The following is a 17530-nucleotide window of genomic DNA, read 5'->3' as shown; positions in this document are numbered from 1 at the left end:
GAGAGCTGTGTTTTCTCTGTTTAGTTAGGTCAGGGTGTGATAGCTGGGTGGGCATTCTATGTTTTGTTTTTCTATGTTTTAGCCGGGTATGGTTTCCAATCAGAGGCCACTGTCTATCGTTGTCTCTGATTGGAAGCCACACTTAGGCAGCCTGTTTTTCCCTTTGTTTTCGTGGGTAGTTGTTTTCTGTTTCGTTTAAGTACCTGACAGAACTGTCGGCTGTCATTTTGTTTATTTTATAAAGTGTTCGATTTTTCATTAAACTTCAAGATGAGCACTCAACACGCTGCGCCTTGGTCCCCTTTATTTGACGCCCGTTACAGAACTACCCACCAAGATTAGACCAAGCAGTGTGGATCAGAGGACTGGACCTGGGAAGAGATCTTGGATGGGGCAGGACCTTGGACAAGACCGGGAGAGTATCGCCACCCGCAGGAGGAGATAGAGGCAGCGAGGGCGGAACGGCGATACTGGGAGGAACGGGCAAGAAAGCAACAGGAGCCCGAGAGGCAGCAGCAAAAAAAAATTGTGGGGGGGGCACATGGGTAGATTGGCTAAGGCGGGTTTAAGACCTGAGCCAACTCCCCGTGCTTACCGTGGGGAGCGAGTAACTGAACAAGCACCGTGCTATGCGGTGATGCGCACTGTGTCGCCCATGCGCACTCACAGCCCGGTGCGCTCGGTGCAAGCTCCTCACCGTTGTCGTGCTAAGGTTGGCACTCAGCCAGCAAGGAGTATGCCTGCTCAGCATTCCTGCCCTCCAGTGCGCCTCCATAGCCCAGTACGTCCTGTGCCTGCTCCTCGCACTCTCCCTCCAGTGCGCCTCCATAGCCCAGTACGGCCGGTGACTGCTCTGAGCACCCAGTCCTCAGTGTGTCTCTCCAGTCCGGTGAGACCTGTTCCAGCTCCACGAGTAAAGCCTCCAGTGATAATCTATGGTCCGAAGCCTGTAGAGATGATCCATGGCCCGGAGCCTGTAGGGATGTTCCATGGCACGAAGCCTCCAGAGGTAATCCATGGCAAGAAGCCTGTAGGAATTATCCATGGTCCGGAGCCTGTAGGGATAATCCAGGGCAAGAGGCCTGTAGGGATAATCCATGGCCCGGAGCCTGTAGAGATGATCCGTGGCACGAAGCCTCCAGTGATGATCCATGGCACGGAACCTGTATTGATGATCCATGGCATGGAGCCTGCAGCAACGGTCCCTAGTCCGGAACCTCCGGCAACGCTTCTCAGTCCGGAGCCTCCAGCGACAATCCGCAGCCCAGAGTCTTCAGCGGCGGTCCGCAGCCCAGAGTCTTCAGCGGCGGTCCGCAGCCCAGAGTCTTCAGCGGCGGTCCGCAGCCCAGAGTCTTCAGCGGCGGTCCGCAGCCCAGAGTCTTCAGCGGTGGTCCGCAGCCCAGGGTCTTCAGCGGCGGTTGGCATCCCAAAGCCTCCGCTGATGATCCACGGTCTGGGTCCTCCGGACACACAGAAGCGGGGGGATCAGCGGGCGGTGGGGGTGCTACGCCCTGAACCAGAGCCACCGCCAATTATAGATGCCCACCCGGACCCTCCCCTATAGGTTCAGGTTTGCGGCCGGGAGTCCGCACCTTTGGGGGGGGGGGGGGTACTGTCACACTCTGACCTAGGAGAGCTGTGTTTTCTCTGTTTAGTTAGGTCAGGATGTGATAGCTGGGTGGGCATTCTATGTTTTGTTTTTCTATGTTTTGGCCGGGTATGGTTTCTGATCAGAGGCAGCTGTCTATCGTTGTCTCTGATTGGAAGCCATACTTAGGCAGCCTGTTTTTCCCTTTGTTTTCGTGGGTGGTTGTTTTCTGTTTCGTTTAAGTACCTGAGAGAACTGTCGGCTGTCATTTTGTTTATTTTGTAAAGTGTACGACTTTTCATTAAACTTCAAGATGAGCACTCAACACGCTGCGCCTTGGTCCCCTTTATATGACGCCCGTTACAGGAGCTGGTATAATTTAATGGACAAAGCACATTCAGCTTGTCAGTATGTCTATATGGTATAGTCTGTCTCCATTTTCATGAGGAAAGTAAATAGCAGTTTAAATCAGGACAGGTAGCAACTGTGTGTGTGTATATATGCTCAATTAAATAATATAATAACAAAGTTATAACATTTATCAACACAATTTTAACAGTACATGACTTACATAACAAGTATGTTCACTGCAACAATATCAGTAGCTTGTCTCAAAATATAGCATAAAGCAAAAAGTGTTACAACACATCTGCTGGTACCACTCTCTATAATATTTCTTAAGATCTTCAAAAATGAAATACGTCTGTATTCAACGTGTGCCTTGCACAAACGTGTGTGTGTTTGTACTCAGTGTGTGACTGTCAAACCTCAGATGGGCAAGAAAAAGGTGGGTGGGGTCAAACGTGGGACTCTGCCCACATTGAGCCAGGCCCCGAATTGCACACTGCAGTCAGGGGTATTTTGGGTTCGGCAGCAGCTTGAAGGCCAGCGACTCCGAACACCTGAGCTGGACAGGAGGGGGAGCCAAAGCGAAAGCTGGTGTAACACTAATGATTAACTTTAGTGGTTTTTATGACCAAACTCAAGGTTGATTTGTTTTCTATCCAAACAAATTCCCTTTCAAGATCAATGTCTTGATTGACATTGATTGCTGTGTGTTTATGTTACATAGAGCTAGTTAATGCAACAACAAAAAAATTAATGGAGGAGAGTAAAACAATTCATAAAATAAACACTTCAAGCGTTGACCACTGAAGAAAAAAGTACAAAAATTACCCCACTTGAAAGCTACTCTATCATCTGCATACGTTTTAGTAATCTTCATGAATTGGTCTACTGTCCATCTTGACATAATGAAACTGTTCATGCATGGTAAATAGATAGAACTCACAGAACATGAAATTATTTTACATTTACATTTACGTCATTTAGCAGACGCTCTTATCCAGAGCGACTTACAAATTGGTGCATTCACCTTATGATATCCAGTGGAACAACCACTTTACAATAGTACATCTATATCTTTTTTTTTTTTTTTTTTTTTTTGGGGGGGGTGGGTTGGGAGGGGGGGTGGGTTAGAAGGATTACTTAATCCTATCCCAGGTATTCCTTAAAGAGGTGGGGTTTCAGGTGTCTCCGGAAGGTGGTGATTGACTCCGCTGTCCTGGCGTCGTGAGGGAGCTTGTTCCACCAGAGCAGCGAACAGTTTTGACTGGGCTGAGCGGGAACTGTGCTTCCGCAGAGGTAGGGAGGCGAGCAGGCCACAGGTGGATAAACGCAGTGCCCTTCTTTGGGTGTAGGGACTGATCAGAGCCTGAAGGTACGGAGGTGCCGTTCCCCTCACAGCTCCGTAGGCAAGCACCATGGTCTTGTAGCAGATGCGAGCTTCAACTGGAAGCCAGTGGAGTGTGCGGAGGAGCGGGGTGACGTGAGAGAACTTGGGAAGGTTGAACAGCAGACAGGCTGCGGCGTTCTGGATGAGTTGTAGGGGTTTAATGGCACAGGCAGGGATCCCCGCCAACAGCGAGTTGCAGAAATCCAGACGGGAGATGACAAGTGCCTGGATTAGGACCTGCGCCGCTTCCTGTATGAGGCAGGGTCGTACTCTGCGAATGTTGTAGAGCATGAACCTACAGGATCGGGTCACCGCCTTGATGTTAGCGGAGAATGACAGGGTGTTGTCCAGGGTCACGCCAAGGCTCTTAGCACTCAAAGTCAGAAGTGGAAAGAGTGCTGAAATATCCTACTCAAGTAGAAGTTCTGTTACTTTAATTAAATTTTATTCAAGTAGCAGAAAATTGACATTTAAAAAAGTAACTGAAGTAAAAGTCAAAAGTAGCTCAATTAAAAGCTACTCAGAGTAAAAGTAATTGAGTTACTTAAAAAAAAACATTGACCTTCATAATTAAGGTTACCTGAATGTTGCTACACATGATCTTTTCCATGCATTAAATTCAAAAAGGAAGAGAGGAAATTGTTACTTGACATCTTAGACCTTCCATCAAAATACATGTTTCACATTTTAAAAGTATTCTCGAAAAGCTTCACATCTATTTGGTATTTTATTAGGATCCCCATTAGCTGTTGCAAAAGCAGCAGCTACTCTTCCTGGGGTCCACACAAAACATAAAACAATACAGAATGACATAATACAGAATATCAATAGACAAGAACAGCTCAAGGACAGAACTATATAAAAAAATGTAAAAGGCACAAGTAGCCTACATATCAATGCATACACACAAACTATCTAGGTCAAAATTCCGACATGGAGATGCTGTCTCAAAGTGTTGAAGAATGGAAATAGTTTCAGTATTTCATCCACAAGTTATAATCAACAATTATAATGTTTTGTTATGGATACAGCTTTTGTACTGTATCAGGATAGTGCTGCCAGTCTATAGTCTACAATGAATTAATGAATGAAATTACTAATATATTAATGAATAATTGAATGAATGAATGACTAATAAATGAATGAATTACTAATATTATTGACAGCTTTTTAAGGGGAAGTTCGCCCATTTCACGTGGCCTTATTTTCACTGTTTCTGTGCTTGTTGTTGATCCCCAAAATTGTATTTTGTTTATTTTTTGTTTGGTCAGAGAAAATTGGTTGTCACTTTTTGAGTCATCACTTGCCATTGACTACAATGCATTATGAAACTGTGTCTAAAGCATGTTAGAAAAAGAAAAAGCTCCAAAACACTCATATTACATCAGAATCACATTCTGAATGTCTCTGCATTCGATAAAAAAATCGTGCTCAAAATAAAAATAAGAAAAAATATTAAAATGTTAAAACAGTTTTGGGGATCAATTACAAGCACAGAAAGAGTGAAATTAAGGCCACGTTAAAATGAGTGAACTTCCCCTTTAACGCTATGGTCATGCATGAGAGATGATCAAGAGGAGCAAGGCATAAACTATTGAATTGCATTATATTGTGAGTGAAAAACACACATTTGATTTTGTTTTGGTGTTGATAAATAGCAACCAGACAGTGAGACAAGATAAACACAGTAGACGGTTCGCTGATCAGAGTGCTGTAAAATACATCATGTAGCTAAATGTCTACACGACCTGACAATGTAGAATAGGGCGTGATTTAAATCCATGCAAATGTTGAAATAATCCAAAATGTTAGATCTGATAGGACAAAATGCGGATTCAGAACTCATGATGTTAATTTGACCCCGCCCTCTTTGTGTGCCCTCCACCCCCTCTGCACTACCGTCTCTAGTAGCCGTTGACGGCTCTTGTAGTGACGGATTAAGCGCTCCTGTAATATTTTTCTTTTTCATTGGTTTTGTGGAAAAAGAAAAAGGAGTACAAGTAAGCCGCTTTACACACATCAATCTCCAGTATCCCCTCTCTTATTTTATAACGTTCATTAATTTCTAGTTTGAGCTAGCAAAGTGGTAATTTTGCTAGCAAGCTAGGGTAAACGTTACTTGCCAGCGACAGCAATAAACTAGCTAACGTTAGTTAGTAGAGGGCTAACGTGATTACATTATTCTGCGATACAACTCGAGACAAGTCGGGACAAGACCAGGTTAGTAGTTACATCTTGTATTTCCTGATGTAAAATATTAGCTAGCTAGCTAACTATATTATAGTTGAAATGTAACGATGGCAACCGCAAGAGATGTGTGCTAATGTGGTAACATTAGTTAACTAACGTTAGCATCGGCTAACAGTCACTCGCTAGCGACACTAGTGTTGGTTAGGTAGCTATTAGCTGGCTGGTTTGGTTCATAGCAGGGCGAGATGTAGAGAGATATATTACAGATGGCTAGGTTACTAATTTAGATATATTGGTTCTACTGTATAGTTATACAATAATCTTGTTACACAACAGCCAAGCCCGTGTATTTCACGGCGTGGGTCATAGCTACATGCAATGTTTGCATCGTATCGTTAGCTAGCTTAATTGCTAACCGGTTTGTTATAATGCAGATGGCCTACCCGCACCGCCATTTTGTTTTGTTCTCTTCATAAAATAATTTGTCAAATCGCATAGTTCCTAGAAATTGGGCTTTATACAATCTATACTAAAGCATTAAAAACTGAGTTGATTGACGTATTCACTGTGATTCAACGAGGAATGTAACTAAACTAATTTAACCACCGCAATTTATCTGGATATGCATTACGAAACATCGCAGTCCCCCTCCCAACGTGAATATGAAGGCCGCATTAGATTGCTATTCAGAGTTAACTATGGCTACAGTCAATGTGATGTTTATGCTAGCAACTATTTTTGGTGAAGCGGTATACTTGGACTGTGTTGTGCTGACCCTTGCCTTTGAGTGTGCTGTTATGATTCTGATGGCATGCTGTGGCTGGCCCTGAACTCCTTTATGCGTTACAAGGCCCTTTCCTGGTGTATTACATTGATGGCTTGCTTATCTGCCCTCTTAATCCCTGAACAACATGTTATTTGCCTGCCATCCCACGACCTAATTTTCTAATCTCATCGGGGTATTGAGGCACACAAGGTGTGCTGCTATTTGGCAGTGTTTGGGACAATAGTATTACTAAAAGTACATTGATCCCATTAAAGCAACCCATATCTTAACGTCATACAAATGTGCATTGAACACATCCTTTATTTATCATGTAGTGTATTTAATGGTGGGTGCCTGCCGGTCTCTAATGTTGTTGTTGCAGTCTTTTAAATGGGTCAAGTTATCTTGTCAGTTGCTCTTGTGGTTTGCAGTGCACTATTACAAGGGTTCTCAAACTTCTTGAGGCCGGGGAACCCTTCTGTGATGCAAAGTAATAAGGGACCCCTCATAATTAGAACACAACTTGAGATACAAATAACATACAAGGTGCTTTACCATGATTTGAGATGTCTCGGGCCCTGGGAAGGAACATTTTAATGGTCCGCCTCTTGGCATTGGAGAGAAAATATTACAGTTTTCAAGCTAATTGTATTTGCAATTCTACACATTTTGTTATGGGGCAGCGAAATGTTTTGTCGCAGCTTTAAAGCTAATATCCTGCAGGGCGCTGAGACGATTTTTAAACAACTAATTGACCGACTGCAGTAAAATGATTTAAATTCCATTTAATTTGTTTTACTGTGAGCTCAATACGCACCTTGCGCTGTAGTTTCTCGAGATAAATCAGATCATGCCGAACTGTGCGATGCAGTAAGGTGTTGTAGTTTCCAACAGACCAATTTTCTACATAGTTTAGTGCAGAAAACGTGCTGATTAACTACGATGACCATATTCCATAGTGGGGGCTACTTGTCCGGTCTGTAATGTGAATAACTGATGGTTAATAAGTGATAATCCATCATGAGACTTTTATTGTTTTATTCTGCGCTACAGCATTCAACCCATAGTGCATTTAAAGTTTAAAAAATATGATTGAAATCGAAAATCTTTCTATTGTTAATAATCTAACTGAAACCGAACCGACCTCAAAAGGCACTAATTGCTCAGTGCTAATCCTGCAATTCTACACATTTTTCCATGAGGCAGAGCGAGAACTTTGCCATATTAAAGCTTATAGTTCTCTCCAGTGTAATTCTATGAAATATGACCTATAATTAATTACAATATGAGTGAAATAGTTTTCCCACCCAAACAATTGTAGTTAAGTATGTTTAAAAGCAGCCTTTTCTGTGTTGGAATAGTGTGTGGGCGTACCCCAACAACAGAATGGTGTGGGCGTTTACCGGTCAATATTCATGCGAGTAGACCGTTGATTGGTCAGCTCATCCTCCTCAGGACATCGAACCGACCTCAAAAGGCACTAATCGCTCAGTTGGGTTGGGTTTTTTGAAGTGTTTTTTGAAGTGTTTTTTATCTAATTTATGCATTGGCCACATAAGATTATAAGATCAGTCAACAACATTATTTGGGTATGAGTTACCAGAATATGCATTTATGTAAATACAATTTTGGGGCAATTCAAGAAATATTGAGTTGAACAATTTATAATTGGCAGAGTACTGTGCATACCAATATCACTGTGAGCCTCCCAGACCCATTTTGTGCAGGGCCAAAAAATGTATGCAATGTAATATTATTACTCTAAAATGTATTATACCCCCTAAACTTATTCCTTTGGCCAAAGTTAATTGCATCTGTAAACATAATTTGATTTTGATTACTCTATGTTTGTCACGTGCCGAATACAACCGGTGTAGACCTTACAGTGAAATGCTTACTTACAAGCCCTTAACCAACTATGTATGCAGTTTTAAGAAAATACCTAAAAAATAAAAAATCTGAAAAAAGTAAGAGATAAGAAAAACAAATAATTAAAGAGCAGCAGTGAATAACAATAGCGGGGCTATATACAGGGGGTACCAGTACAGAGTCATTGTGCGGGGGCACCGGTGTCGAGGTAATTGAGATAATTGTGTACATGCAGGTAGGGTTGTTAAAGTGGCAATGCATAGATTATAACAGAGAGTTGTAGTGGGGGGGCAAATAGTCTGGGTAGCCATTTGATTAGCTGTTCAGGAGTCTCATGGCTTGGGAGTAGAAGCCTCTTAGACCTAGACTTGGCACTCCGGTACCGCTTGCCGTGCGGTAGCAGAGAGAACTGTTTATGACTAGGGTGGCTGGACCAGTCATAAGTCTGGACACCTACTCTTTCCAGGGTTGTTCTTTATTTTTACTATTTTCTACATTGTTGAATAATAGTGAAGACATTAAAACTATGAAATAACACATGGAATCATTTAGTAACCTAAGTGTTAAACAAATCAAAATATATTTTATTTGAGTTTCTTCAAAGTAGCCACCCTTTCCATTGATGACAGCTTTGCACACTCTTGGCATTCTCACAACCAGCTTCATGCGGTAGTCACCTGGAATACATTTCAATTAACAGGTGTACCTTGTTAATTTGTGAAAATACTTTCCGTAATGAGTTTTAGCCAATCAGTTGTGATAAGGTAGGGGTGGTATACAGAAGATAGCCCTATTTGGTAAAATACCAAGTCCATATTATGGCAAGAACAGCTCAAATAAGCAAAAAGAAACGATACGCCATCATTACTTTAAGACATGAAGGTCAGTCAATCTGGAAAATTTCAAGAACTTTGAAAGTATCTTCAAGTGCAGTCGCAAAAACCATCAAGCGCTATGATGAGACCAGCTCTCATGAGGACCGCCACAGGAAAGGAAGACCCAGAGTTACCTCTGCTGCAGAGGATAAGTTCATTAGAGTTACCAGCCTCAGAAATTGCAGCCCAAATAAATGTTTCACAGAGTTCAAGTAACAGACACATCTCAACATCAACTGTTCAGAGGAGACTGCGTGAATCAGGCCTTCACGTCAAATTACTGCAAAGACACCACTACTAAAGGACACCAATAAGAGGAAGAAACTTGATTGGGACAAGAAACACGAGCAATGGACACTAGACCGGTGGAAATCTCTCCTTTTGGTCTAGAGTCCAAATTGGAGATGTTTTGTTCCAACCGCTGTGTCTTTGTGAGACGCAGAGTAGGTGACCGGATGATCTCTGCATGTGTGGTTCCCACCGTGAAGCATGGAGGAGGAGGTGTGATGGTGTGGGGGATGCTTTGCTGGTGACACTGTCTGATTCACTTAGAATTCAAGGCACACTTAACCAGCATGGGTACCACAGCATTCTGTAGTGATATGCCATCCCATCTGGTTTTGCGCTTAGTGGGATTATCATTTGTTTTTCAACATGACATTGACCCAACACACCTCCAGGCTGTGTAAGGGCTATTTGACCAAGACGGTGAGTGATGGAGTGCTGCATCAGATGGCCTGGCCTCCACAATCACCCAACCTCAACCCAATTGAGATGGTTTGGGATGAGTTGGACCACGGAGTGAAGGAAAAGCAGCCAACAAGTGCTCCACCTGTGTTGGAACTCCTTCAAGACTGTTGGAAAAGCATTCCAGGTGAAGCTGGTTGAGAGAATGCCAATAGGGTGCAAAGCTGTCATTAAGGCAAATGGTGGCTACTTAGAAGAATCAAAAATGTTTTCATTTGTTTAACACTTTTTTTTGGTTGCTACATTTTTCCAAATGTTTAATAGTTTTGATGTCTTCACTATTGTTCTACAATGTAGAAAATAGTAAAAACAAAGAAAAACCCTTAAATGAGTAGGTGTGTCCAAACTTTTGACTGGTACTGTACATTCATTCTAATCTTGACAAATCCATCCTTAATGTTCTGAAATCAAAACATATATCAAGCATTCTACTTTTTGCCACAAGGACTCAAACGTATATGTGCAGTAGGGTGATGAAACCCCTACTACATCACAAACAAAAAACTTCTCCCAAATAGAAGCAGATTTTCTGTCGCTATATTTGACATAAATATTTCTACTATAATGTGTGGAGGGTCACCAGTCAAGTCAGTGCAGTTGTGGAGAGAGATGTGTCCTGTTGTAGTGATACTAGCCCAGCAACATGTGACAGAGCTGACATTCTCACCATGCAGTACCAGCACAAACAAGACTGTTGTTTTGGGTGACGCACACAGAGACAGTAGGTAGGTTGGTATGTCTTTTCTGGGTCATTCTAGGAAAAAAAACCTTGGTGACCAAACTTTTCCTGGTACTGTATATATTTTGAGATTTGACCGCGGACCCCCTGCATTTTTTACGTATGGGTGGTCCCGGGAATCGAACAAACCATCCTGGCGTTGCAAGCTCCATGCTCTACCAACTGAGCTACAGAGGGCCCCAGTTGCGCGTTAATTCATTTGATAATCATCAACTCATTGTGCAGTTTGTAATTTACCTCCATCTTTGTAAAATGACAAGGGGGCAACATTTTCCTCAAACAAGATTGCGCCGCCTACAAAGACGGATATTGTTTTTGTAATATTTGATCCGTTTGCAGACATAGAACAACTCTCTAGCTGTAGCCAAATCTTTATGAATTGGACCGATGTCAGCCCAGTGGATTTTATTGGTGAGCTGTAAAATGGGCTGAACCCTGGTGTTGTTGCCATGGAGGTAACCCCTCTCAAGGCAGACCTAGAAAAAGTGAACATAATTTATAATGCATCACCATGGCAACTATGCCATGGATCGCATTATTCTCTCGGTACAGTATTTCCTGTGTTGACTTGTTAATGGCAATGTACTGTTCACGTGCTAGCTCTGCTCACACATTGGTCTCTGTTATTGACCTGTTCTGAGCGCTATCCTCCCCCTCTGTCTGTCCACACTACAAACTTTGTAATGCATACACTGCTAAGCAAAGACTGGATATCGGGACTCGTTTTGTTGTTTAGAACCTGCATCAACTCAACACCACGTTTACCTTCACGTTCAGTGACGCATACATGGTGTCAAATGTCTCCATCTCTTTCTCTCCTCCAGTCTCAGGGCTCACCTTACTCAATGAGCGGACAGCGCAATGTCAGAGCGCTCTGGGCAAACTGCAAAGGGGAAGGATGGCAAATCCAAGTATGCATCTCTCAACCTGTTTGATACCTACAAAGGAAAGAGCCTTGAAGCACAAAAGCCTGTTGGTGAGTATTCTCGTTTCCATTGTCCAGGTAGTGTGTTAGTGTGTGGAACAATGTCAGGTGTTGACGTGAGTTGTCCGGATCATTTTCTGATCCATCATAGTTGATTGGATTTGTTGATATCGATTATGATAAATGGGTCATATTATGCAATCATTTTTCAACATGAGATGTATGGGCCAACTTGACGAAGTGCATACACAACCCACATTTTAGTACTTAACATTTTAGCGTTTAGTTTTCCATTTTAATGTCACATGCACAAGTGCAGTGAAATGCATTTCTCGCAAACTCAAAACTATGGCTGTGGCGGTCAATTTCGTCAGCCAGTGATTGTCAAGCAATTATCTGCCGGTCTCACGGTACATGACCGTTTAATTAAGAAACACATTTAGCATCCCCGGGCTTGCTTGCATTTAAAAAAAACTCATTATATAACCAGGAAGGGCTCATTGCGATTTTACATGTATTTTTCAAGAGCGTCCTGGCCAAGCTAGGCAGCACCAAGTCATTACACAATTACAGACAGACAACATGAAAAACGACAAGTCATCGAGTAAAAACCATAGAAATCAATAACGAAATCATAAAACAGCAAATTAAAAACATTGACAGGTCAAGGAATCAGCCTTAAAATCCTTCATAAATGATTTAAAAACACCAATCGGGACAAGTTCTTCCAGTTTAAAAGTAATTTGTAAGGCATTCCAATCCGATGGAGCAGAGTACATTAAAGCCCTTTTACCAAATTCATATTGGAGATTTGGAACAGTTAGCAAAATAAATCCTGCGAACGAAGAGAGTACCCACCACATTTCCGAAGAATAAAAATGGTAGTAAACCCACAGTGGCTTTGTAATTAAAAGTATACCAGTGACAGAGATTCAAAGCAAGAAATTCCAACTGTTTACAAATAGTTTGACTTTGCCACACTTACAAGGAAGGTAGGCTTTACATATATAGCCACAGCCACACCTTTTTTAAATCAATCAGTGCGATACACACTGTAACCATTTTATACAAATATCCTTATCAAGAAGTGACTTGCGGAGCCAGGTTTCAGAAAACACAATTGCATCAGTTGATTAAGCCAAAATCCTAACCCCATCAATTTTAGACAAAAGGCGCCCATTGTCAGATATACTCACCCAGCGGCAATGTTTATTTTCTCCAGAGTTCAGTAAAGTCAGTGCGCAAAGCAATACCACTGAAATTGTCATTTTCTCTGAGAGATTTAAGAAATAGAGGCCAAGGAAAGGTAAGGGGAGAGAGGGACTGTGTGTATGTATGAGTCTGTGTGTGAGTAGATTGGGGGTTGATTGAGAGAACGGTTTGGGGATTGTTGAGCTGCCGTTGACAGCCAGGTGAAGAGCGAAGAGGAGCAGCTTTACACCAGCAAAACTAAGTAGTTTGCACTACACAACAAGGAAAGTATAGATTTGCTCCACTATAAATTAATTGTTATTAGTAGGTTAAAAACTACTAATCACAGACAAACGACTTGACATGCTGCCATCTTGGATTGAGAGACTGCATAGCCTACAAGCCACTGATGCAGACCTTTGAAACAACTATATTTTAAAAAGTAATATAGCCTACGTCATCATAATAAATCCATTATTTATTTTAGACTGGTCTAAAGAAACATGGTATATAGTCTATTTCAGAAGAACAGAATAGCGTCCTCTGAATTGTCGTTATGTTAGGCCCTGATTTGGCTGTGGGCTACACTGGTTCATTTTGCAGACAAGATTTGCTTTGAATTCCGTGCCATTATTTTATAGTATGAGGAATACAACAGGGCTCTACAGTACTATCATTTTGGGGGCATATGCTCTTAAATATTTTGCTGTGCTACCTGGAATTATAATTTGGGAGCACAAGTGCCTCTAAAAATGTTTTTAAAAAAATATCACCAAGGTAATAATTATTGTAATTTATTCGCTGTCCCCCAGCCTCAGTAGTTTTCAAACAAAGAAAGGAAAAAGTAGAGCTTCTTCAGGACATGAGCTCCAAAGTAGCTAGGATTTATATAGACCCAGTTTTAAAAAATCTATTTTTCTGCTGCTCCTAAACCCTGTATTTTGTAATTGGTGGCAGTTATTATTATTTTTTATTGTTATTAAAGGGGCAATCTGCAATTACTACATACATTTTTTTACTTAGAAATTAATGATATAAACAAACTGATTCCTGAAGAGTATTACTTCTAAATGCCCCATGGACTTAGTACCCCATCAGAAGCAAATATATAAGATTGTTTTTCCGATGTTTGTAAACAAAGTAAATGTAAACAAATACTGTATAGCCTCACATGGTTAAAACTATAATTTTCATATCATGATGGTCAGTCCCTGCGTCCATAGCTCTGAATTTGAGTTTTGTTACATTTCTCAAGCCCCATCCCTCAGCTTTTTACTGAAACTGTGGCGGCGATGATGCTTTATCAGTTTAACAGCGGATTGCCCCTTTACTACCTCAGATTTTTCATTCTGGTCCTAAATGTATGTGTGCTCCTAGATTTTTCAGTTTAGGAGCAGATATGCTCATTGTAAAAAATGTCACTGTAGAGCTCTGTACAATTGAACATAGCTGAATAAAATAAAGGAAATTTGCTCCAAACAATTTGAGGTAGTTCACGCGTACGGCTATTCTGTGTTGAGCGGTTAACAAAGAAACAGGTCCTATATGCTTCATTTTGTTATTTCACTTTAGTTGTGATATGAACATTGGGCTATATGTTTTGATTTTTAATACATTCTAAGGCTGCATGATGCGACTGAAGATGATTTGAAAAAAGTTGCATGAAAGGCTTGAGCGCTGCTTTGTTTTTTGTGCAGGCTGTACACATTTCATCAGTCTCTCATTCACAATTTGACAAGCACTTGATAATGCATCGAATTGCCCGGCGGCATCCTCTTTGTGTGGCCGTAATGACCCCTAAATAAATCCGTGGCTGTTATGCCCTTGGGCTGAATATAATAATTATAAATAGAGGTCGACCGATTAATTGGCATGGCTGATTAATTAGCGCCGATTTGAAGTTTTCTTAACAATCGGTAATCTGCATTTTGGATGCCGATTATGGCTGATTACATTGCATTCCACGAGGAAACTGTGTGGCAGGCTGACCACCTGTTATGCGAGTGCAGCAAGGAGCCACGGTAACTTGCTAGCTAGCATTAAACTTATCTTTATAAAAAACAATCAATCTTAACATAATCAGTAGTTAACTACACATGGTTGATATTACTAGGTTAACTAGCCTGTCCTGCGTGGCATATAATCAATGCGGTGCATGTTTATTTATCATCGAATCACAGCCTACTTCGCCAAACGGGTGATGTTTAACAAAAGCACATTCGCGAAAAAAGCACTATCGTTGCACGAATGTACCTAACCATAAACAACAATGCCTTTCTTAAAATCAATACACAGAAGTATATTTTTTTAAACCTGCATATTTAGTTAAAAGATATTCATGTTAGCAGGCAATATTAACTAGGGAAATTGTGTCACTTCTCTTGCGTTCATTGCATGCAGAGTCAGGGTATATGCTACAGTTTGGGCCGCATGGCTCGTAGCGAACTAATTTGCCAGCATTTTACATAATTATGACATAACATTGAAGGTTGTGCAATGTAACAGCAATATTTAGACTTAGGGTTGCCACTCGTTCAATAAAATATGGAACGGTTCCGTATTTCACTGAAAGAATAAACTTTTTGTTTTCGAAATGATAGTTTGCGGATTTGACCATATTAATGACCAAAGGCTCATATTTCTGTGTTTATTATAATTAAGTCTATTATTTGATATTTGTTTGAGCGGTGGTAGGCAGCAACAGGCTTGTAAGCATTCATTCAAACTTTACTGCGTTTGCCAGTATCTCTTAGCAATGGTAGATTCACAGCGCTGTTTATGACTTCAAGGCTATCAACTCCTGAGATTAGGCTGGCAATAATAAAGTGCCTATTAGAATATCCAATAGTCAAAGGTATATGAAATACAAATAGTATAGAGAGAAATAGTCGACACGTCATAATTCCTATAATAACTACAACCTAAAACTTCTTAACTGGGAATATTGAACCACCAGCTTTCATATGTTCTGAGCAAGGAACTTAAACGTTAGCTTTTTTACATGGCACATATTGCACTTTTACTCCTCCAACAGTGCGTTTTTGCATTATTTAAACCAAATTGAGCATGTTTCATTTATTTATTTGAGACTAAATGGATTTTATTTATGTATTATATTAAGTTAAAATTTGTGTTCATTCAGTATTGTTGTCATTATTACGAATATATAAAATCGGCCGATTTAATCAGTATAGGCTTTTTTGGTCCTCCAATAATCGTTATCGGCATTATCAGTCGACCTCTAATTATAATTCCCTTGGGGCTTCTGAGTGGCAAATCAAATCAAATCAAATCAAATTTATTTATATAGCCCTTCGTACATCAGCTGAAATCTCAAAGTGCTGTACAGAAACCCAGCCTAAAACCCCAAACAGCAAGCAATGCATGTGAAAGAAGCACGGTGGCTGGGAAAAACTCCCTAGGAAAAACTCCTGAGAAAGGCCAAAAACCTAGGAAGAAACCTAGAGAGGAACCAGGCTATGAGGGGTGGCCAGTCCTCTTCTGGCTGTGCCGGGTGGATATTATAACAGAACATGGTCAAGATGTTAAAATGTTCGTAAATGACCAGCATGGTCAAATAATAATAATCATAGTAATTGTCGAGGGTGCAACAAGCACGTCCGGTGAACAGGTCAGGGTTCCGTAGCCGCAGGCAGAACAGTTGAAACTGGAGCAGCAGCATGGCCAGGTGGACTGGGGACAGCAAGGAGTCATCATGCCAGGTAGTCCTAGGGCTCAGGTCCTCCGAGAGAAAGAAAGAAAGAAAGAAAGAAAGAAAGAAAGAAAGAAAGAAAGAGAGAATTAGAGAGAGCATATTTACATTCACACAGGACACCGGATAAGACAAGAGAATACTCCAGATGTAACAGACTGACCCTAGCCCCCCGACACATAAACTACTGCAGCATAAATACTGGAGGCTGAGACAGGAGGGATCAGAAGACACTGTGGCCCCATCCGATGATACCCCCGTGGCCTAAGGCACTGCATCTCAGTGCTAGAGGCCTCACTACAGGCCCTGGCTCGATTCCAGACTGTATCACAACCGGCCGTGATTGGTAGTCCAATAGAGCGGAGCACAATTTGCCCAACGGGGTTAGGGTTTGGCCAGGGTAGGCCGTCATTGTAAATAAGAATTTGTTCTTAACTGACTTGCCTGGTGAAATAAAACAAAAATTCTCTTGACTGCGTGGTCTGAAGCACCTTTCACTCACATGGCTCTCTGTCAAGATGAGTAGACCAAAAAAACAGCAAAAGCATTCTATGTCAATCTACTATCCCCCATAGTATAAAACTTGACCTACTCTATCTTGAAATAAATATTCCCAAACATAGTCTGGGACAGTTGTGGGATGCGAAATATCCCAAATTAATGCAACCACTACCATCCAAAAAAAACCCCAATTTTTAAGCAATGAGGATGACACAACCGATCAGAACGTTTAGCTTAAAAATTAGATAAACTATGAAGCTATTTCTTCACATTATAAGCGCATCAATGTGCACACGGCAGTAGGCGCGAATGTTCCTTTAGCAGGAAACACCACTCTCAAAAGTGACTGCACATGTGATGCTTTTATTATTTACATTTTAGTCATTTAGCAGCCGCTCTTATTCAGAGCGACTTACAGTAGTGAATGCATACATTTCATACATTTTTTCCCCCGTACTGGTCCCCCGTGGGAATCGAACCCACAACCCTGGCGTTGCAAACACCATGCTCTACCAACTGAGCCACACGGGACCATTATAAACTTGAAACTCACGCGCTGTGTATGCCAGTTAGGCTCTACACCCATTGTAAAGCGGATTAATGCGCTTCATTTTAAGAAGTTATTTGTCCGCTTTAGTTGTGATACAAACCTTAACTTCCCTGGGCTAGGTGGGACGCTTACCTAGTCAACA

General features: G+C 41.4%; 1 protein-coding gene across 3 annotated transcripts in view; it reads left to right on the top strand.

Moving 5' to 3' along the window:
• Nucleotides 1-5212: 5212 nt before the first annotated feature.
• LOC115173332 (protein PRRC2A) overlaps nt 5213-17530 on the top strand; it is a 47441-nt gene continuing 35123 nt past the window's right edge. The window contains exons 1-2 of one of the 3 annotated variants that reach the window (XM_029731319.1): nt 5213-5543; nt 11334-11485. In XM_029731319.1, the coding sequence (XP_029587179.1) occupies nt 11371-11485 (115 nt within the window). In that variant the 5' untranslated portion in view covers nt 5213-5543; nt 11334-11370. The remainder of the gene's footprint in view (nt 5544-11333; nt 11486-17530) is intronic. The other 2 variants (XM_029731322.1, XM_029731320.1) reach the window with 2 other exon arrangements.

The sequence above is a fragment of the Salmo trutta genome, chromosome 34 (genome assembly GCF_901001165.1).
Source record: "Salmo trutta chromosome 34, fSalTru1.1, whole genome shotgun sequence".
Lineage (NCBI taxonomy): Eukaryota > Metazoa > Chordata > Actinopteri > Salmoniformes > Salmonidae > Salmo > Salmo trutta.
Note: the sequence above shows the minus strand (reverse complement) of the source record. Positions and strands in the feature narration are given on the sequence as shown.